Source organism: Syngnathoides biaculeatus, chromosome 2, assembly GCF_019802595.1.
Source record: "Syngnathoides biaculeatus isolate LvHL_M chromosome 2, ASM1980259v1, whole genome shotgun sequence".
Classification (NCBI taxonomy): Eukaryota; Metazoa; Chordata; class Actinopteri; order Syngnathiformes; family Syngnathidae; genus Syngnathoides; species Syngnathoides biaculeatus.
The window spans coordinates 4,348,673-4,368,279 of record NC_084641.1 but is presented as its reverse complement, the minus strand read 5'-3'; the positions used below and the strand labels follow the sequence as shown (position 1 = coordinate 4,368,279).

Below are 19,607 nucleotides of genomic sequence, written 5' to 3'. Positions count from 1 at the left end.
CTATGGGTGAATTCTGGGGGGGCTTGTGTGGTGTTTACATAATTCACCCGCGGGACCTCGAGTTGGGGTGCGGGGTTCCGCACGGATTGTTTTTGTTGTTGCGCTTCTGGAGAAAAAGGTTAACAGAGTTCCCGCCGTTATGCGAGTTTTTTGGTGATGTCGAACAATAAAGCAAGTTCTGTTTCTGTGTCCGACACTCCGCCTCCGACTCCTTTTCTCCGGCGCTACAATGTCATGTTAATGAGTGTATCCGGATGTGTTTGAATTGACAAGATAAAACCGAAAGATTGTAAAAATGGGATGCACTGGTATTGGATTACCAAAATTTATTGTAGTCGTCTGACACACTGCAATTGTGAAAGAGCAAATTTGTCTTAGTATACGAGTACAGTAAAACGTTAGGGTGGGCTATGGTTAAAGAAAAGTGGTCATACAACATTCGTCCAACTTCAAGCCTGTGATTGAAGGAGGTTGTTGGTGCTTGAAGAAGAATACAAACGTGACAAAGTGAGTGGAATGGACCAATATCAGGCCCACAGATGAGCAGCTTCAGTATGCAGATTGGAGAGCAAATTGAGAGAGGAACGTCCTGCCTTAAACCTAAATGACTGCGCTCATCCATCACGCCTCGTATCCCACATACTCTGTTTGTCTTTGTGTGTGTTTAGGTGTGTTGGCCTCCAGTTGCATTTCCATAATTGCATTTGCGGCTTGTTATTTATCAACCAAAGCGGTTCAAGACAGCACACACATTCATTTGTCTATGCGCTGACCTTTTTCCAGTGAAAAAGAGCACTGTAGCTAGTGGTCTTCTGTTTTTTGTTTTTTTGTTCGTTTTTTCCCCCCTTTGGGTTGGGACCTCAGCCTTCTCCAAGGGTTGGAAGTGCATATTGTACAGTCGGTACCCAAAGTATTCAGAACCCCTTACATTTTTCACTGTCTCATGTCGCAGCCATTTTCTGAAATAATTTAAGTTCATTTTTTCCCCTCAGCACTCTATACACAGTCACGCCATATTGACAGAAAAAAAAACTTATGAAAAAAGAAAACAACTGAAATAACAAAAAAGGAATAAGTATTTAGTCCTTTTCCCCAGTATTTTTTCGAACACCCCTTTTGATACTATTAGGGAATGATGCAGAAAGTTTTTCACACCTAGATTTCAGTTCCGTCAGGCTGGATGGTGAATGATGTTGAGCAGCCATTTTCAAGTCCCTCCAGAGATACTCAATTGGGTTTAAGTCAGTGCTCTGGCTGGGCCATTCAAGAACAGTCACAGACTTGTTCTGAAGCCACTCCTGGTGAATCCTCGGCCCAGTCTGAGGTTCTGAACACACACTTCTCATCAGGATACCCCTGAACGTGGCCACATTCATCTTTCTTTCCGTCGTAACCAGTCGTCCTATCCCTGCAGCTGAAAAACACCCAGACAGCATGATGCTGCCGCCACCATGCTTCACTGCTGGGATTGTATTGCACGGGTGATGAGCATTGTCTGGTTTCCTCCACAAATACCGCTTAGAATTCAGACTAAAAAGTTCCATTTTGGTCTCATCAGACCAGAGAATCTCATTTCTCACTATCTTGGAGTCCTTCTGGTATTTTTTTTTAGCAAATGCCATGTGGGCTTTCATGTTTTTTGCACTGAGGAGAGACCTTCGTCGAGCCAGTCGGCCATAAAGCCCCGACTGGTGGAGGGCTGCTGTGATGGTTGACTTTCTAGAACTTTTTCTCCATCTCCCGACTACATCTCTGGAGCTCAGCCACTGTGATGTTTGGGTTCTTTTGACCTCTCTCACAAAGGCTCTTTTCCCTCAATTGCTCTGTTTGGCCAGATCGCCAGTTTGAAGAAGGGTTCTGGCCATCCCAAACATCATCCAAGGATTAAGGAGGCCACTACACAGATCTGTGCCTTGCCACAATTCTGTCTCTGAGCTCTCGGGCAGTTCCTTTGACCTCATAATTCAAATATGCTCTGAGATGCACTGTGAGTTGTAAAGGTCTTATTTAGACAGATGTGTGGCTTTCCTAATCAAGTCCAATCAGTATCATCAAGCACAGCTGGACTCCAATGAAGATATAGAACCATGTCAGGGATGATCAGAAGAAATGGAAAACACCAGAGTTGTCATGTTCCTGCCGGTCCAGCCCTGGCTGGGCGGGTCCCAGCACACCGGCGCTGATTAGGAGGCGCACAGCCTGGGCCTCATCCTCGTTGAGTAAACCCTGTATTTATAGGACACAGGGGACGACTGGTGTTCGCCAGATCGTCGCAACTCATGTCCCGTTCCAGCACTCGCGTATTCTTGATCGTGAACCCTGGTGTACCAACCTCCACCTGTCCTCCGACCGACCCAGTAAGCTTTTGACGTCTTCGATACTCTTGCCTTCTCTGATCGATCTCCCGTGTACCGACCCCTTCCTGCCCGCGACCTGCTCTCTACGCCCGACGTCCTGACTACCGCTGCTCCACTTGACTGTCTGCCTGATCCCCGACTTTGGACCGAATAATCACTTTTCCCAAACTGCCTCTGCATCTCCGGATTCCTGCATTTGGGTCCTCCTCCATACCGATGGGTCGTGACAAGAGTTTAATATATGACTGTTACAATAAAGGGTCTAAATATTTATGACTGTGATATTTGAGTTTTTCTTTTTAATATATCTTCAAAAACTTCAGTTGATTTCCGTCACTATGAGGTGGCTGTGTGTACAGTACTGAGTAAAAAAAATGAACTTAATTATTTTATCAAATGCAATATAAAAAAGCCTAAAAATCTAAGAGGGTCTGAATACTTCCCATACCCACTGTGTATGTTTGACACTGACTGTAACATCCCTCATAAAAATCACCATTCAACGATACCCTGTCTGCAGTTCATCCGATTTCTAATTTTGTATAGCAATTCATAATGTAAATAATGGGCGCTGAGAGAAAAATACAGAACATACAGCCTTTTTAGCTTCACAGTATGTACAATACTGAGAAATAAATCCATGTGTGTGTTTGCACTGAAAACTTAATGGTACATCTGAATACAAGGTCATTCGCGTCATTGACAAGCGCATATGTGTGAGCTTGAGGCTTGTGCGTTTAAACCAAGTGACAGGATTAGATCATCAACTATGTAGAATAAATATTAAAAGCATCTGTTTTTCAACACGTTATGAGCACCACTTGTGCTGTAAGATGCCCCTAATTTCAACAATTCATGAATATGGCAGATGGGAACGATTATGACTACCTTTATGAGAACATATAGCAGTAATTAGCTGTTAAATGTTGGCTATACCTTTTAGCATTCAAGTAGATGCGACACACACAGGCACTCAATTACTTTTACATACACATAAATGTAATGACATTTAATCTATTTCATAAATCACCTGATGGGTGTGTCCCCCACTCAATTACTCTATATAGACATGAATGCAATGACATTTAATGTCAAAATGGGAATATACATAACACTGGTGCGGTTACTAGAATATGCAAAGGACGAATCAAGGCAACTGGAGTGTTCTTGTCTCTTGAAGATGTTTACCTCTAATCCAAAAAAAACCCTCCTTCAGTTCTGTTATGTATATGTTAGTGATAAATGTTCAGGAGTTGTTTTTTTTCTCTGTTGTCCAGTGTGGTTGTAAAATGACCGTCTAGTGTACCACTTGGTCGGTTACACGTTATGTGGCAAAAAAGTTGCAATCTCTGGACCTGAAGAAACCACTCGCCAACACACCCTCGAGGACTCTCACGCTACCCGAATTAAGAGAAGAGCGGACAAAATCCTTTCAGACCCTCCACATTCTGGCCACCAACTCTTCCAGATCCTTCCCTCGGGTAGGCTTTAGCGAACAATGCAAACCTAAACTAGGAGGCACTCCAACCGCTTCTTCCCCCTCGCAATTAACTTTTTAAGCAGTTAATTTAAAATATGAGTGCAACATGATGCCAAATTTTTGTCTGGAGTTGGTTGTCATATTCTGCTGGGCCAATTATTATTATTATACATTACTTGACAACACAATGTAGTAGTCTCACCACGCTGCACCATCTGCCCATCTGTCGTTGACTAATACTAGCCACTTGGACCTGAGTAACATCTACTCTACTTGCACAATCGACATTGTCCCAGATTATTGCATGTCTATTCACTTTAAAGTGCATACATTTCTTTAAACCTTGACGCCCTTTGCTAGCGATTCTAAACGGTAGAAGACTCTGCATCATCACTTCCCCCACAGGTTCCATTATTTCCAGATTATTGCTCCATGACTGGTACCACAATGTCTTTATGTCTCAAATGACTGCCTATCTTTTGTCATCATATATATTACACTAAAGTACTCAAGACAAATCCCTTGTATGTTTCTGACTTCTTGCAGTTTCTACCTTGTCTCCGTCCACAAAGGTCCGCCCGTCGCTGGCTCGTCTCCAGGAGATGTCCGGCAGCGGCTCGCCCTCAGCGATGCAGGAGATCATGGCGGCGTTGCCCTCCACCGCCGTCACATTCTTCAGCTGTGTGATGTGGGGTTGGACTGCAACCACAGAGGATGAGGAAAAGGGGAAAAGAAACATGAAAAGATGAGAGCTCCAGTCAGAAATTGAAGATGGAGGCTGTGCCGCCAGGTTTAAAAACACACTGTTGATGCATGGCTGAGGTGTTGCTCATTTATAAATCACAGGCTTTTGCTTCTGTCAAGTAGAGGAGGAAACCCTCTGGCCCACTCTGCAGATTTACAGGTAAAACATTTCCATCTTTCTCATACATTCACCCAGCCTCTGCTGCTGTGCACATTTCACCACATTTTGCTTGGAAGGAACCATCCTTGCAGGAGAGCCATCTCCAGCATCGGGTGATCCCTTTTTGACACAATTTTAAGTGATGTCAAGGGTCCTGGGGGTGGCTGGGGAGGGGCCGCAGGGGATCACAAAGCACAAACACATTGCACGTGGAGGGCAGACAACATTGGGTATAAATGATGGATAACATTTATTCACCATATTTCGGCGGACAGTACTGTACTGTAAATGTCCTCAACAAGGGGGCTTGCTGAGTCGCAGCAAAGTCCACACTGCGGGTTTACTGTAGCGACTGAAGGCTTTTAACCTTGTTGGGGGAGCACTAAAGGGAATGTGGGACCTTGTTCAAAACAAGTCATCATGAACATCAGGCCCCGCAGTGTGAAGAATGACTTTTCAAGGCTGAACCTTTCTGTGCAGATGTAATGCAGATGCAGGAAGATGTAAGCAAACATGCCTCCTGTCTTCCTTTGGAGCAAGGATATCAACATACTTCTGGGGTAGACTTTCTAATAGATGTTGGAGTTTATGGAAATGTTTGTTTATTTATCCAGATGATCATATCTTCAGGTCAGAGGTTGCTGCCGTAGGACTGGAGGACACTCTCTGCGTTAAGTAGTTCATCCCAGATGTGTTGAGGCCTTGCTTTGTAAAGTGTAGCTCGGTCATGTTGCAACTGTAAGGGATCCAAACACTTCTCACCTACAATTGTCCAAACGGGCTTCGGAAGATGAAGTGCTCCAAATTGAAGAGGAAAAATATTGGTTTATCGCTAAATAAGCTGTGTGCCCCAATCATTTAATGCATATATTGTAATTATATACATCCCATTTCTCCAGCATGAAAAAGCTACTTAAAAATTAACACCTCAGCATTGCTTAATAACTACATTTGACATTATAATTGAGGTTATTAAAATAATTATATGGGGCTTATCAACGTCAGCAGCACTATTTATGTATGTTTGTAAAAAAGTGAAAACACCATTCTTGTCAAACGGAGCTTATAAATGGATCGCTGAAAATCCTTGAACAGCACACATTGTGACTTTTGACTTTTTGCTGATGCGAAACAAAGGCACTTTGTTGAATTTGAATATTTAAAAGCTGCTTCTGACAATCATGGAGGGAGTTTGCAATGTTTGGCTCTTTGCTCCCACACAAATGCAAAATTAAGATTGGATGTGACTTCTGAAATTTCAAAGGAAATATCAGCTTTACATATTATTCTCCTTGAGCTGAATGACAAAATAGAACAGAATGTCAATTATTTCTTCCTCAGTCACTCTTAATTTAAGACGATAAAAATTTGAATACATTGTCACAAAAGTGTATTGATTCAGGGGAAATTGTGAGTAAGAACATCAACACTTTTTGCTTGAAGGCGGTGAGACAGAGGCTCTCAACTCCATTAACTGTTTTAACTATACATACTGTACAGTAGCTGCCTAAAATGAGATTATGTTCCATTCTGTTCCATTTACAAATATGCCGGCAAAGATGCTATTTCAACTCAGCTGCATCATTCATCTCACACCTTTATCGTCTTGATGATAACATCAAGAATGAATTCTGTGAATGTGAATTCTGAAGAATAAGCTCTCTTTCGAATAGGAGGCTGACACAAAAAATATCCTGACGTTTAATGAACTGCTTGTGCACAATTGGACTGATGTGTCCGTTGAAACTGAATCTCAAAAGAATATATGTTACTGAGAGAGTGAATATGAGAACATGCGGAAAAAGAACCTCTATATGGTATGTAACCTTTATAGATAGCTATTGCCATTTTCCATTGCGCTATAAAAGGTCAAAAGTGGACCCTTTGCCTCGGTGACTCACCGAACACTTTGAGAAAGAGCTCCCTCTCCTGAGAACCCGCTTTGTTGGTGGCCTTGCAGTAGTAGAAGCCCCCATCCCCTTGACGGATGTTGCGGATGGTGAGCATGCTCCGCCCCCCTTCCAGTTGACTCACAATGTACTGATCCGATGGCTCCAACCGCTGGCCTCTCCTGAGCAAATACATTGCACAAGAACAACGGTGAGCTGATGCAACAAAAGAATCCGATGCAGCAATTTACACCTCTAAAATATCTTTCTCAGATGAATCTCTCATTAGTGGTGGTTAAATGGATGTTTTTCTTTTTTTTTTTATATGCCATCCAGATTCCTCACATGCGCTACAACATCTCAAACTATGTCACCCAAAAAGATCTTCTTCCCCTGCTCAGGCAGCGTGTCAGTGTTGTCAAGGCTGACGTGTACTGGCTCCACTTCGCTGCGGGCTGCAGCCCTCGGCTGTGGTGTGGAATACGGCGTGGATAATCTTCAACACACCCGCGTCACGGTGTGAGGCGGCGTCGATTTCCTAAGCCCGCTTGTCTTTTGACTCCTGGGAAAAAAGTTTTTGTCGCCAATTTCCCATGGAAGGATTTTTCATACGGGCTTTCAAATTGCATCTCAGGTGTTGTAAATGTTAACTGCCTGTGTGTGCGCATGTGAATGTTTATAAACAAACATAGCGGGTCCCAAATTACAATATACAGCTTTACAGCAAACCGCGCACAACTTTGTGTTTACAAGTTGCAGGTCTTACAGAAAAAGAATAGAATAGGTATGAAAAGACATTTTCATTTCTGCCCATTTATTTGATGGCGTTGATAAAACAAACATTCATTGTGAAGCTGGACGCTGTTTTCTTTTTAAACCTCAGCCGCTGTGCGACTGAATTGAAAAGCGATAAGAGAACCAAGTATAGAATATGTTGACGGTCTTCTGTGCCGGGTCACGTGTTGCGTGGCAATGAGGAAGATCGATAGAGGGAATGTGGGAAACGTGTAGTCAGAACATACGCACACGCAAACAATGCAACACTGCGGCATTGCCTCCTGCAGGAAGAGTGAGCAAAATAATTGAAAGTCAGCAGAGGGAACAGCGAAGTCAAGTAATAATAACGTTGGCGAGCCAAAGAGGAAATGAACAGAGGGCTTCATCTCTGGCATGGGCAGCATGGGACAGGCAGCTCGGTGGGTGTCATTATGTTGACTGACAGGCAGTCCATTACCCAGGATGCATGGCGGCAAGGCCAAACGTCCTACTGACAATAAATGCAATTGAGAGGCTAAAATGGGCGGTTAACACACGGATTAAATTCATAACGTTTGTTCAGAGTCCGTATTAATTGACGCTCTCTGTTCTTCATGTTTCTTGAATAATTGTGCAGCATGGAAGGGGTTAAAGGTGAGTGTTGGCCTGTTTAAACATCACATTGCTGTAGCCGAGTTTTACCACGGGGTTTTGAGCTAAAATAATTTTTTTTTGTGGATATTTGTTAATGATCAGGATTATGCATGCAAAGTCTATTTCTTTTCCTTTTCCTCCCACATCTGTTATTTTTACCTACTAAAGTTAAGAGTTGAAAATAGCTCGAGAACAAATCTTTTGACTCCTTTGGACACTCAAACTGTCTGAGGGGTTTTGTAAAACTCCACATCTTCCTCACTCTGTTGGAACCTTGTGGGATTTTGTCGCAGCAAGATTCAAAGTCTGGATGTTTTTTTTAGAGAATAATGAGGGAAACTAGTACATTTGAGTACGCCTGTTTTATTAAAAGTGGATAGCTGTTATGGGTGCAGAAGGAATTGGTCAACTTCGAAGGTACAGTAAGTGCCTGCAGATTCCTTTGAGCCTGCTAAACTGCTTCGTCAAGTCATAGTTTCACTTATTGCATCATTTACGGCTCTTCGACATAAAAAAAGTTTGTGAAATCATGACGTATTGAATTCTTTAGCACATGAAACTTCCAATTGAACATAGTTTTGGAGTACAGTATTGTACTTATCTTGGTGTGCAATGGTAAATGATAATGATATAAAGAACAATATAAACCTGAACTATGTGTAACTATGTATAAACTAGTACTTGGTAACGCAATCAAGATGGTGTTTTATTATTTTAAATCCTGATCTTGGAGACCGGCTAACAGTGGCGACAAATAACTTTGTTGATGGGTTTGGCTTCCCGTTCTTTTTGAATGCATATTGAGGAATAGTTTCCCTGTCATTCCTATTAAATAACACACCTTAATGACAAACCGCAGGCGTACTCAGGAAATGCAAACGTATAGTTTGTTACAATCCCAAATTAGTGTTCCTCATCTTTTATCAGAGATTTTCTCAAGGTCATCAAAAGAAGCAAGTCATGCGATGCTTTTTGTCCATAATGCTCCATCTTCGTACAGTATTAATAATTCTTCATACAGCAAATGTACGAGTGGCTTTCAAGCATTACGTCAAGAAGCTGCAGCATAGATCCGGGGAACCATCGATGTGTATAAATGTTCAATGCTAAGAGGGTTCAAATGAATCGAACACTGTCACAGCCCATTGGCATCAAATAATTGGCTGCACCACAGGATACAAGAACTGATTCACTGTCATCAATAGACTCTCAGGTGCCAATAGGGGGGTGCGTCTGTGAGCTAATTTTCTCATGGCTTGGTGCAGAGCGGACAGCCTGGTGTCAGATCCTCTTCAGGGACTTAATGCTTGCTCCCAGAGCAGCGTGTGTGCTATTACTGTACGATTGGGGAGGGCGCTGTGCGAGGCTGGAATATAAACTCCTCAGAGCTGAAAAGCTCATCGACTCGATCCATAACCAGCAACCCACAGCTCCTTGTTTTACCTCGGCAAAGTAGCGACACATTCATGAACGCAAATACTGTGGCACTGTTGCTGCTTGGCAGATCTTGAGCCGTGCATGGCAGAAGGATGCGTAATGTTTGTGTTTTCTTAAAAGTGGAAGATATTTTTAGGGATACCTGTGCCACGTTACTAGAGGGTCTGGAGATCCAGAAGTGATACAGGTAAAGGTGACGGACTCCTGGTAGTCAGCGGTGGCGTTGAATGACTGCTGGGGAACTGAAAGAACTGGCGGGACTGTGGACAGACAGAAAAGGGGACGCCATCATAAAATGTCACAGAAGAGTAGACAGAGTGCAACAAAAGTGCAAAATGTGCAATATGCGATCCATCTAGACCAAACGTGGCTTGATTTAACAATTTCTGAACTGTAATTAACCTTTACTAACATTTGCACATTTTCCTCAAAATAATTGGGCTTTAAATGAAAGTAGATTGATTGATCTGTAGAAACAACATCAATGGAAGAAGGTAATCAGAAAACTACAGAATAGTTTAACTTCCCCAATGGATGTGGTATTAATAACCTTTTTTTTACTTTGTAAGGGTAAATATCACATTCACTAAAAGGACACATACACAAAAAATACGCAACCAAATTCCACGGAACATTGTAGAGAAGTGGCAAAGAAGTACTCATTACATTGTAGAAATGATCTTAATAAAGGTGCAGCTCCAGTAAATTATTTTTACTTTGGTAAAGCAAGCCTGTGTACTACTACTACTACTACTACTACTACTACTACTACTACTACTTCGAGAATCCCTGGTAAAGACAATGACACAATCATCTGTGGTAATTTCCTGTTAGCGGAGGTCAGAGTGAGCTGACCGTCGTACACATGAGACGCACTAAAGGCGGCTTACCTTGGATAAAACAAGTCCAAGCAAAAATCAAACACTTTGAGTCATTTTCCCTTGTAGCAAATTGGTGGTGGAGAGAAGCAAGATTCTGCCTGATGTGACAGCCATCAATTTCCAAGCCAATCAGTTTTTGCTCCCAAGTGCTCCTGATTATTCATCATGAACGCATCATGTTAAACAACCTTGTTAACAGGGCACCCCACTTCAAAAGAGCAAATCAAAAAGGTTTCTTTTGCTCATTACTTCAAAGGAATCTCACTCTAACGAAAACATACATGCATCAGCGCACCGCACGAAGACTTTTTTTCTCTTTTAGTGAAAATTAACTAGTCAGACCAGATTTATTGTTGGCAAGGGAATCCGGGATAGAGCATCAATATTTGGCCAAATGCATTTGGACACTACCATTCGGCCCACAAGAAGTCAAAGCGGAGGAAACTATTGTGTAAAAGCAAAACAGGGAGCTTGTTGTGAATCAACAAGTCCACACTGACTGCAGTTCGGTGTACTGAGAGCTTTTAACGCTGTCGGGAGAGCACTCAAGGGATTGCGGGACCTTGTCAAAACAAGTCATCGCACACAGGAGGAGCGACATCGCGTCCCACAGGCTGCGGAGTGACTTTTAAATGGAACACTGAATGTAACAGACACTATGTGGACAAAAGTATTGGGATGATGTACCCATAGAAAGTGAAGATCGTCAAGACATGGACTTGATCCCCACTTTGCAACTCATAACAGCTGCCGCTCATTCTACATGGGGCTACTTGTGTCTGTGAGGAAAATTTGTCTCCATTCATGTCGTAAAAGATCACGGAATCAGACCTTAATCCAGGAGCTGTAAGAAGTGAAGTTGTTCCATGATGAACTCACCCACAGGATGATGATGTTGCCACGGAGCTGTTGACCTTTTGGTCAAACCAGTTTGTCCATGCTAGATATGTACTGTATGCATCTATAAGGGTTTGTATAAAATATATGCCGTTATAACAACCTTAAGGAAGGGATATTTGAACACAAATGCGAAAGCAACACACGAAGACATACAATATGACAATACAGACGAGCACGCAGCGGCAGTATTATACTGCCACCTCGTGGCCAAGACACACTCACACCAGAAGGAGTTACAATGAATTAATGACGCATGATCCACAAACTATTTAAACATTTAAACTCAACATGTTTTTAAAATAGTTAACCTTGAAAAAAAAAAACTTGAATTTTTTTTTTTTTGGGTAATGGGACAGATTAAAGGCATTTCCATTCATTTTAATGGGGAAAGAACTTTTAAGATACAATGTTTGAATATCTCAAGGAACATTTTCACACTCATGTTCTGACTACACTAACAACCACTTATGGTGATGGATGTTTGTTTTCGATCTGTGTTTTGTCTTAAAGTGTCTTAAAGATGTACTTAATGGCAACACATGAGACGACCGAGGGGTTTCTAAGGCCGGATTGAACAATGACTGCTTGGGAGGAAGGAACTTTCCTCAACAAATCCCTTGATGAATGTGACATCTGAGCCATTTTGTGGGCTATTCCTTTACATTTTTAATGCAGTTGAGAAAAGGCTTACAGCAGCTTTTCCTTCCCAGAGAGTTTGGCAGCTTATTAGCTGTTTTGCCCTTAAGTTGATTGGCCTTTCTTCTCAAGACAACACCCACGTTATCAATGGTCCACTGGAGACTAGCATCTCAAGTCCATCACCGCAGCCTTGTTCACTGTATTCATGTGTTAAAAAAGCATTCTCTTATCAACTGAGGTATGAATACAGCATTTGTGATTCCAAATGGAAAGAGAAAAGTTTACTATAAGCGGCTTCCACGCTGCTTTTATTCCCGTGTATGACGGGGTTCGGCAATGTCTATGAACGTGCAGCTGAACTAGTCAAAACTGACACTTCCTACGGCTTAGCATCGACAAAACTGTGGGCTGGCGTGTCGCTACAAGACGAAATATGAGAAGAATACGTGCTTTTGGTTCAGAGGGAGTTCACTCCAAAATTTTACCTTAATACAGATCAAGCAGTACAACACGATACAATAAGCAAAATAAAAGTCTTAAAATATTTAAAACAGTGTTCCTTTGATATATAGCAGATCACCTTCTGTGGATTCTTGTGGTATTATTTTTTTTTCATATTCAGATTTCACATAATATCATTGAATTGTTTTTATTTTGAGTGTATGTAAAGTTTGTGCTAGAATAGATGCTTTAAAACCAAAAAAAAAGTCATTTTCATTTCAAGGAATAAAATAGTGCAATTCCTTACTTTAGAGTTTAACATGTGTTTAAGGGTATAGGAGGGTTTATAAGAGTATGGTAGATGTTAAAAAAGTATGGGGAATATTAATTAGTGTCTGGGCAGGGTCTTGCAGTTTTAGAATGAATACATGTTTAAATAATCCTCCAAAATATTTCTTAACTACTTCAGAGATTTCACCTACTGCAATGGGTGGTCCTGAACTTAACCAGCGCCATAAACAATGCACGCATTCCTGTAGTTGTTTTTAAATGCCCACTTGACGTCTCCAAACCTTTGAGAAGCAACCACGTCAAGAAGATTTATTTGAAAGCAATTTTGTTCCCAATGTAGGCGGAGAGCCAGGAGCTGTGGTCCTCATCCCTCTTCCTTTTCCTACAGGCAAGACTGTGTTCCTGCTTTTTTATTTTCTTCCATCACTTTGTTTATTTTACACCCCCTAGCTCCAGAGTCCACAGCTGATTGATAAAAGTGCTTAAAATCCCTGAGCCTCTGAGCCAGCCGCTCTATCTCTGGTTGCTTGTGTACACTCATGGCCAGGCTGCATTTCTCCATACAAATACAGTATACACCACTAATTGAGGTTGAGATTATTATTATTTTTTTTTTTACAGTATTTTTTTCCACATAACTGGGGAGTGTAAAACAACACACAACACACACACACACACACACACACACACACACATTTCTCTCTCTTGTACCATGAATAAAATAAGAAATATGAATCAAACACATTCAGTCTCTGTTCACAAAAATTCCACGGAACAAATATTAGATGTCTGGCAGAGATTTATAAACCAAAATAATACACAACCCATCAAACCGGGGCTCTCAGATCCACCCGGTTTCGCTGGTCTGCGAAATTAGCAACACCGGTCTAACCGGACCCTGAATTTATCCTGTTCACACAAAAGTAGTAACTTTTATCTAACTCACCGTTGACCACCACGGCGATATCCACAAAGTCGATCTCTCCACGAGCCTCCACGCTGGCCTCGCAGCGGTACACGCCCTCATCCGCCTTGGTCACGTGGAGGATCTGCAGGCTGTTGTTTGTCAACACCTTGTACCTGCCTGTACCACACGAGAGAAAAACAAGCAAAGAAACACAAAAACAATAAAAGACAAAATTCATGCCACACTCCTCTAGTGGTTAATCTTCTTTATAGCACCATTACCTGATAAAGTTGAAAGATAAATACTCCCTTCGTGGTGGCTATGACATACGTGTGACGTGTGTGTTAGAGTAGCCATTGAGAAGAATCTTCAAATTCAAACATGGCAGCAGTTGTACCATTCAGGTTTGTCTGTACTTTGCAAACTTTATGGATGATATATAATTGTATTCGTTAGTTTATACAATATACTTTTTAAGAAGAAACGCAAACATTACTTCCCTCCACTGAACTACTTCGGGCTTGCTTTTTGTATTTGACTTTATTAGTGCTTGTCAGAATGTCACAATACTGTTCACAATACTTTTGTATGAATCCAACGTAACCACTCGCGACATTTGACTCCATTTCACCATTTAGAAGGAGTTGCAAGGTCACTGCACACAAAGTGTAAGCGGTGAACCAACATTGAAGTGATTCATGTATATCCAGTACATTACAAACAGCGGCATGTAGTAAAATTTTGTAGGACGACTCCTTACTTTTACTCGAGTTGTATTATTCTAAAATAACAGAACTCACAGGACTTGAGTACAACCTTTGGCTATTCATCCCACCTACAGCATAAATAATGACGACATTGACATCGAGTCTCCTCTTCTTATCCCGTCGTCACTGATTTAAACTCAATCTAAAAAAAGATATGGGTCAGAAAAATGTGACTGGTGAGGGATGTAAATAAATTGAAGACTGTGAAACTGATTAAAATTCTATATGCCATCATATTTCAGCAATCCCCAACACTCATGCAAATGGGCTATTTAGGTGTTTTCATCATGAGAAGACATTTGAGTCATCTCATAGGATGTTCAGTAAGGAGTTTTCGCTCTCACCTTTGATTAGGCCACTCTGCACAAAGCAAGTTTTTATTGATGGTGTTTAAGTGGTCAAATGAATAAAAATACCAAAGTAACAGCAGTTTGTGGCAGACTGTAAATATCAGTCTCAGCACACAGTTTTAATAACCTTCAAGACGTTAACAATCTGTGTCCATTGAAGGACAGTGTTAATGAGGAGAAAATGAATTTATATGCAAGACGACCGCTATAACTGCTCGTCTCTTTAAAGTGTTAGTTTTTGGTTACACGACTCCTTTCTGACACCCAAAGGTGTCGTATAATACATCAGTAGAAACGGAGGAACTAATGTTTCCCACAATACTTGGACACATTCACACAGCTTTTCAGTGAGAACATTGATGGGTCATGTGAAAAGATCTTCACATACTGAAGCTGAACTGGTTTGGGTAGAGGGCGTTTTAATTTGTCAAATTAACTACCATCCAAATCCAGTTGTGTTTTCATCCAATATCCTGGTACACTCAAGAACCACTCAAGTAAACCTGAAAAAGACTTTGTCTAAACTTACTGTGGTGCTCCTCAGTGATCTCCCTGCCCTGGTAGGTCCACACGACCTCTGGCACCGGCGAGCTAATCACATCGCAAACCACCTCTGCCGTCTCGCCATAGCGGAATTCCTGCGGCGATTGGACATCTCGAAAAGTCAGCCTCTCTGCAACATCAAAACGTTTTTGTTTGGTTTACTGACAACATTTATCATCAGATAAAATATTACCTTCGTTATGCAAAAGTTTATTTTCAAACAAAAAAAAATAAAAATGATGTGTGAATATTGGGAAACTGCTGGTGAGCATTGGATGAAAGTATTTGGGCAGATATATTTGATTAAAAACCATTTATCATTTGGGGGATGGATTTGGCAGCTTAGTTGCCCATGAAAGATGAACAAACACTTATGCACATACATACTAGAGCTACAAAGGTATCAGTGGCGATTGAGATTCACTCATGAATCCCCATCAAGATTTCCACATTCAAATCAAAACGAATAAAATAATAAAATATTTTTTACTTCATTTTAACAGGAGTTGTAATGCTGCACTCACCAGCATTCTGACTTAGTGTGCATGGCTTCTGTGCATGTAGGCAATGTAGCATCACGCAGATCTTCATTAAGTTTGTTAAGAAAACATTGAAGGAGGCTTTCAATGAGCCTCACTCCAATGAGCTGCATTGTTAACATGGAAGGCCCACCACAGAAGTCGAAAAGGAGCCATCGCTGGAGGGGATGACCGCGTCAGGTCGAATGTGGTAGCTGGAGAGAGGGCAGATTGGTCGGGTCCACAAGGATTTATGGCACTGATGAGTGCAGAACAGACCCGGGATTCTCCCTGTGGCCACAATACTAGAAAGGGATCCTGGCTAAAGTAAGCCATTTTAAAGTGAAAAAAAAGGGTTTTGTACAGAGACGTGGGAACTAAAATGCGGCAGTCAAAACTTGGTTCCTAGTTCAATAGAGAGGTTTCAAATAATCACTGGATTTTTTTTTTAATTATTTTGGGATGTTGTGAGGGAGGACATGAGGACAGGGAGTGTTAGAGAAGAAGGTGCACGAGATAGGCTTAGATGGAAAAAGATGAAATGCTGTGGTGACCCCTAATGGAACAAGCCAAAAGGAAAAGAAGAAGAAGGGAAGGAGTATCATTCTGTGAGTAGTTAGTCTTTTATTTCTGTCAATTCAAAGAGTGTTTGGCGTTTCCGGGATACCACTAATGCATACATTACATTTCTTTTTTTCTTGGAAACACTTGAATGGCGTTACTTCAATCCCTTTTGGGTACAGTATTTGTGACCCCAGAAGGCTTTCCTGTTCTAGACCTGAGGGTGATCCAGACACTGCAAGGCAACCACCTGAGTTGCATTTGGAAGCCCCACATAAATCAACCAAGGTTCCCCTATTAGTCTTCTCCATTACCAGGCTACAACATTAGCATTTTGCTGCTTGATTTATGTCAAGCTGCTTTCCTTGCGACTGCATCGTCTCCCTGCACACGTGTCTGGCATGTCGGTATTGTCATTAACTTCAAGCCACTGCGTGCATTCGTGTTTCATTCAAGGGCTTTGTTATGATTTATCTATCATGTTCTTCCTCTTCTATGCTGCTTCTGTTCCTGTCTAGGGCTCCAACACTCATTCTTTCTTTTTTGCATTCTCATCCCCCAGAGGAGCCTTAGAGGGAAACATCCTGTCCTACAGAGAAACACGACTCTGGTGAGGTGAAAAACTTAATTTATCCAGAGACATCAATTTGGCTGTAAGTCTGATAGCATCATCAGTGATTCAGTCTTTCTCATTCCCATCTTTATAGCCCTAGCTCACTCACACTCGTTAATTTTAATATTAAACAATCCAATCTCTCTACACCTCTGTGTGAGGAACACTGGGCCAGGTTTCTTTCGTGGACACAGGTTCCAATCAGAGGAGCATTATTAGCAATGTGGTGAAGTTGTCAGTTCCCCCTGATAGGATGTTGACACTTTTCAGGAATTTCACATGTAACACTGAATAGTGTCCGGCCTGCCCTGTTGCCTGAGGGGTTTTTGGCTGACTCGCCGGCAGAAGCTCCAGGCAGATTTTCATGTCAATGTACTCTGAAAGCTGGAGCGAGTAATGGCTTGTTGCCATGGAAACAGTTTTTTTTTGGGGTGGAGGAGCTAGCAACATCAGCTAAGATTGAGCCTGTGATGTCTTCCATAATATCTCATAGATAGAGGATGATGAAGGAGACCACACATGAAAGTGACTTTGTGTGTGTGTACTAAATAGTGAGTTGTTCATGTCACCTTTACAAGTTAGCGTTGCCAACACAATACTGTGAAACACAGGTTACTATTAAGTGAGTGTGAACTGATGATGCCACATAACACTTGCAGTCAAAAGCACTTGAATAGAGGAAAATGAACAACTCGAACATCGACCAAAAACATGCCTCAAAAGTCACAGAATAACGCAGAAAGTTGGAAAGAGAGCTACTTTTAGCCAATAAGGCAGCCGGATATTTGTAACTGGACCCCCATGTCCATTGCCAGCACGCTCCCCGCTTCTTTTTTTTATTTATTTGCAATATAATGTGGATACAGTATAGCAATGATAAAATATGACTGTTACTGTACTTGGTACACTTGCTCATTTGGACAGTTTACAGACTAAGTGTGTGACTCGACTTGCATCACTGTTTCAGGGACCCAATAATTCAATCCATCTCACCTGCCTGGTAGAAAACATCGAGTGGCTAGAGAATCCCAAACCTTGCATGTTTTCTCCGATCTGGCGTCATCCTGCTTTCAGGATTGACAAAATACCTTTTCATTTTAACTTGTGGCAAAAAAATGTAATTGCATGAATTATTCTAAAATAAGGCACATATGTAAAAAGAAAACTTGCTTCCAGAATTTCAAAAAATAAATGGAAAATTCCATCAATACAACAAACTAAAATCAGCAGTAATAAAAAGAATCTCAACACTTCAGTTTCCAGAATTAGTGGAGAGAATAATGCCTTCAAAAAAATGCACAGGCCCTCACACTTGTAAACAATGCTACTACAAAGTCTTGTTCCTTCCCTTGAAAATCACAAAAACGTTGTGAATTGAAGTCCTAGATTAGGTCGCCTCTCCGGTACAAATGCGGGGCAAATTGTGAGATACCTTTAATGAGACAATGGAATTGTCCGTGTAAATACTGAACAACAACCCGTTTCCTCCCTTTCCTTTGTGCCTCATAACATGAAGTTCTTTCTGGGAAATAGTGCCGGGTCAGCAAAGAAGCTTGGCCTCAGTGGCATATCCCTCATTATGCCTGGCAGGATCAGAGTCCCATGGTGTGGCTACAAGTCATTATACTTTAATTACAAGACACAGAGGGAAAACACACATACACACAAAATCCTACACATCCACATAAAACAGTGTCTAAATCACAAAGATACGCAGATTTATAGAGCTGCACAGTGGTTATTAGCCAGCGTGTTTAAAGGGCATTATATCTTCATGTTACGATCTGTTCCCCAAACAGAAATGTGTGCATTGTGTGGAACTTACGGTAGATCTCCAGCACCACTGAGGCCTCTGCCGTGTGGCCACCGGCTTCAGTGGCCTGGCAGCGGTAGATGCCAGCGTCCTCGACAATGGCGTTGTAGATGATGAGCCGGGATCGTGACGTCTCCGTGTGGAGCGCCATCCGCTTGGATGCCACAATGCGCTCGCCTTGAGGATTGAACCACTCCAGCCTCACCGGCTCGCCAATCGCTAGACAGCCAAGAAACTAAAGTTAGAATGAGGTCCAGATGGCTCCAAAATGATGATTTGCTCAGAACTTCTCGAGAGAACTGGTGGAAGCAACAGACAGTTACGTATTATGACAGCATCTTGGATTTGGATGTCGAATAAATCTTTCAATCAATGGTGACATGTAGCTTATAGTTTTCATTCATTTCCAACACTATCCTCAGGTTTTACCTCTGAAACCAAATGCCACTTATAGCTAATTATTTTGCATTTCCACAAGGGTGCCAGCAATTACAAGCGCCCCACCTATCACTCGTGATAAATTCAAAGTAATGTTACTACTTTAGGATAAAGCAGCCTTGAAATGAATGTTTGCATCAGGCTTTGCGAGTTAGCGAGCCGAGAACTGCTGAAATACTGTAAATATAATGCAGATAACTTGCATGTCAAAGCTGAGAAGAACAGAGAACTACATTTTCTAAGAACTAATTTTATCTACATGTAGATTTTCCATCCATCCATTTTCTGTACCGCTTTATCCTTACGTGGGTGGTTGGCATGCTGGAGCCGATCCTAGCTACTGTATATTGGGACGAGAGGCGGGATATACCCTAAAATGGTTGCCAGCCAATCATTGGGTGCATAGGAACAAACAACCATTCACGCTCACATTCATACCTACAATACAGTACACCAATTTAGAGTGCC

The 19,607-nt window shown here is 41.7% G+C and overlaps 1 protein-coding gene across 7 annotated transcripts in view; it reads right to left on the bottom strand.

Annotated features, from left to right (window-relative positions):
* LOC133504891 (neural cell adhesion molecule 2-like) overlaps positions 1–19,607 on the bottom strand; it is a 229,684-nt gene that overhangs the window by 31,358 nt on the left and 178,719 nt on the right. For all 7 annotated transcript variants that reach the window (XM_061827648.1, XM_061827631.1, XM_061827611.1 and 4 more), the window contains 6 exons: positions 18,714–18,920; positions 15,183–15,326; positions 13,576–13,713; positions 9,620–9,737; positions 6,643–6,812; positions 4,391–4,536 (listed from right to left, as the gene is read on the bottom strand). In XM_061827648.1, coding sequence (XP_061683632.1) covers positions 4,391–4,536; positions 6,643–6,812; positions 9,620–9,737; positions 13,576–13,713; positions 15,183–15,326; positions 18,714–18,920 — 923 coding nt within the window. The remainder of the gene's footprint in view (positions 1–4,390; positions 4,537–6,642; positions 6,813–9,619; positions 9,738–13,575; positions 13,714–15,182; positions 15,327–18,713; positions 18,921–19,607) is intronic.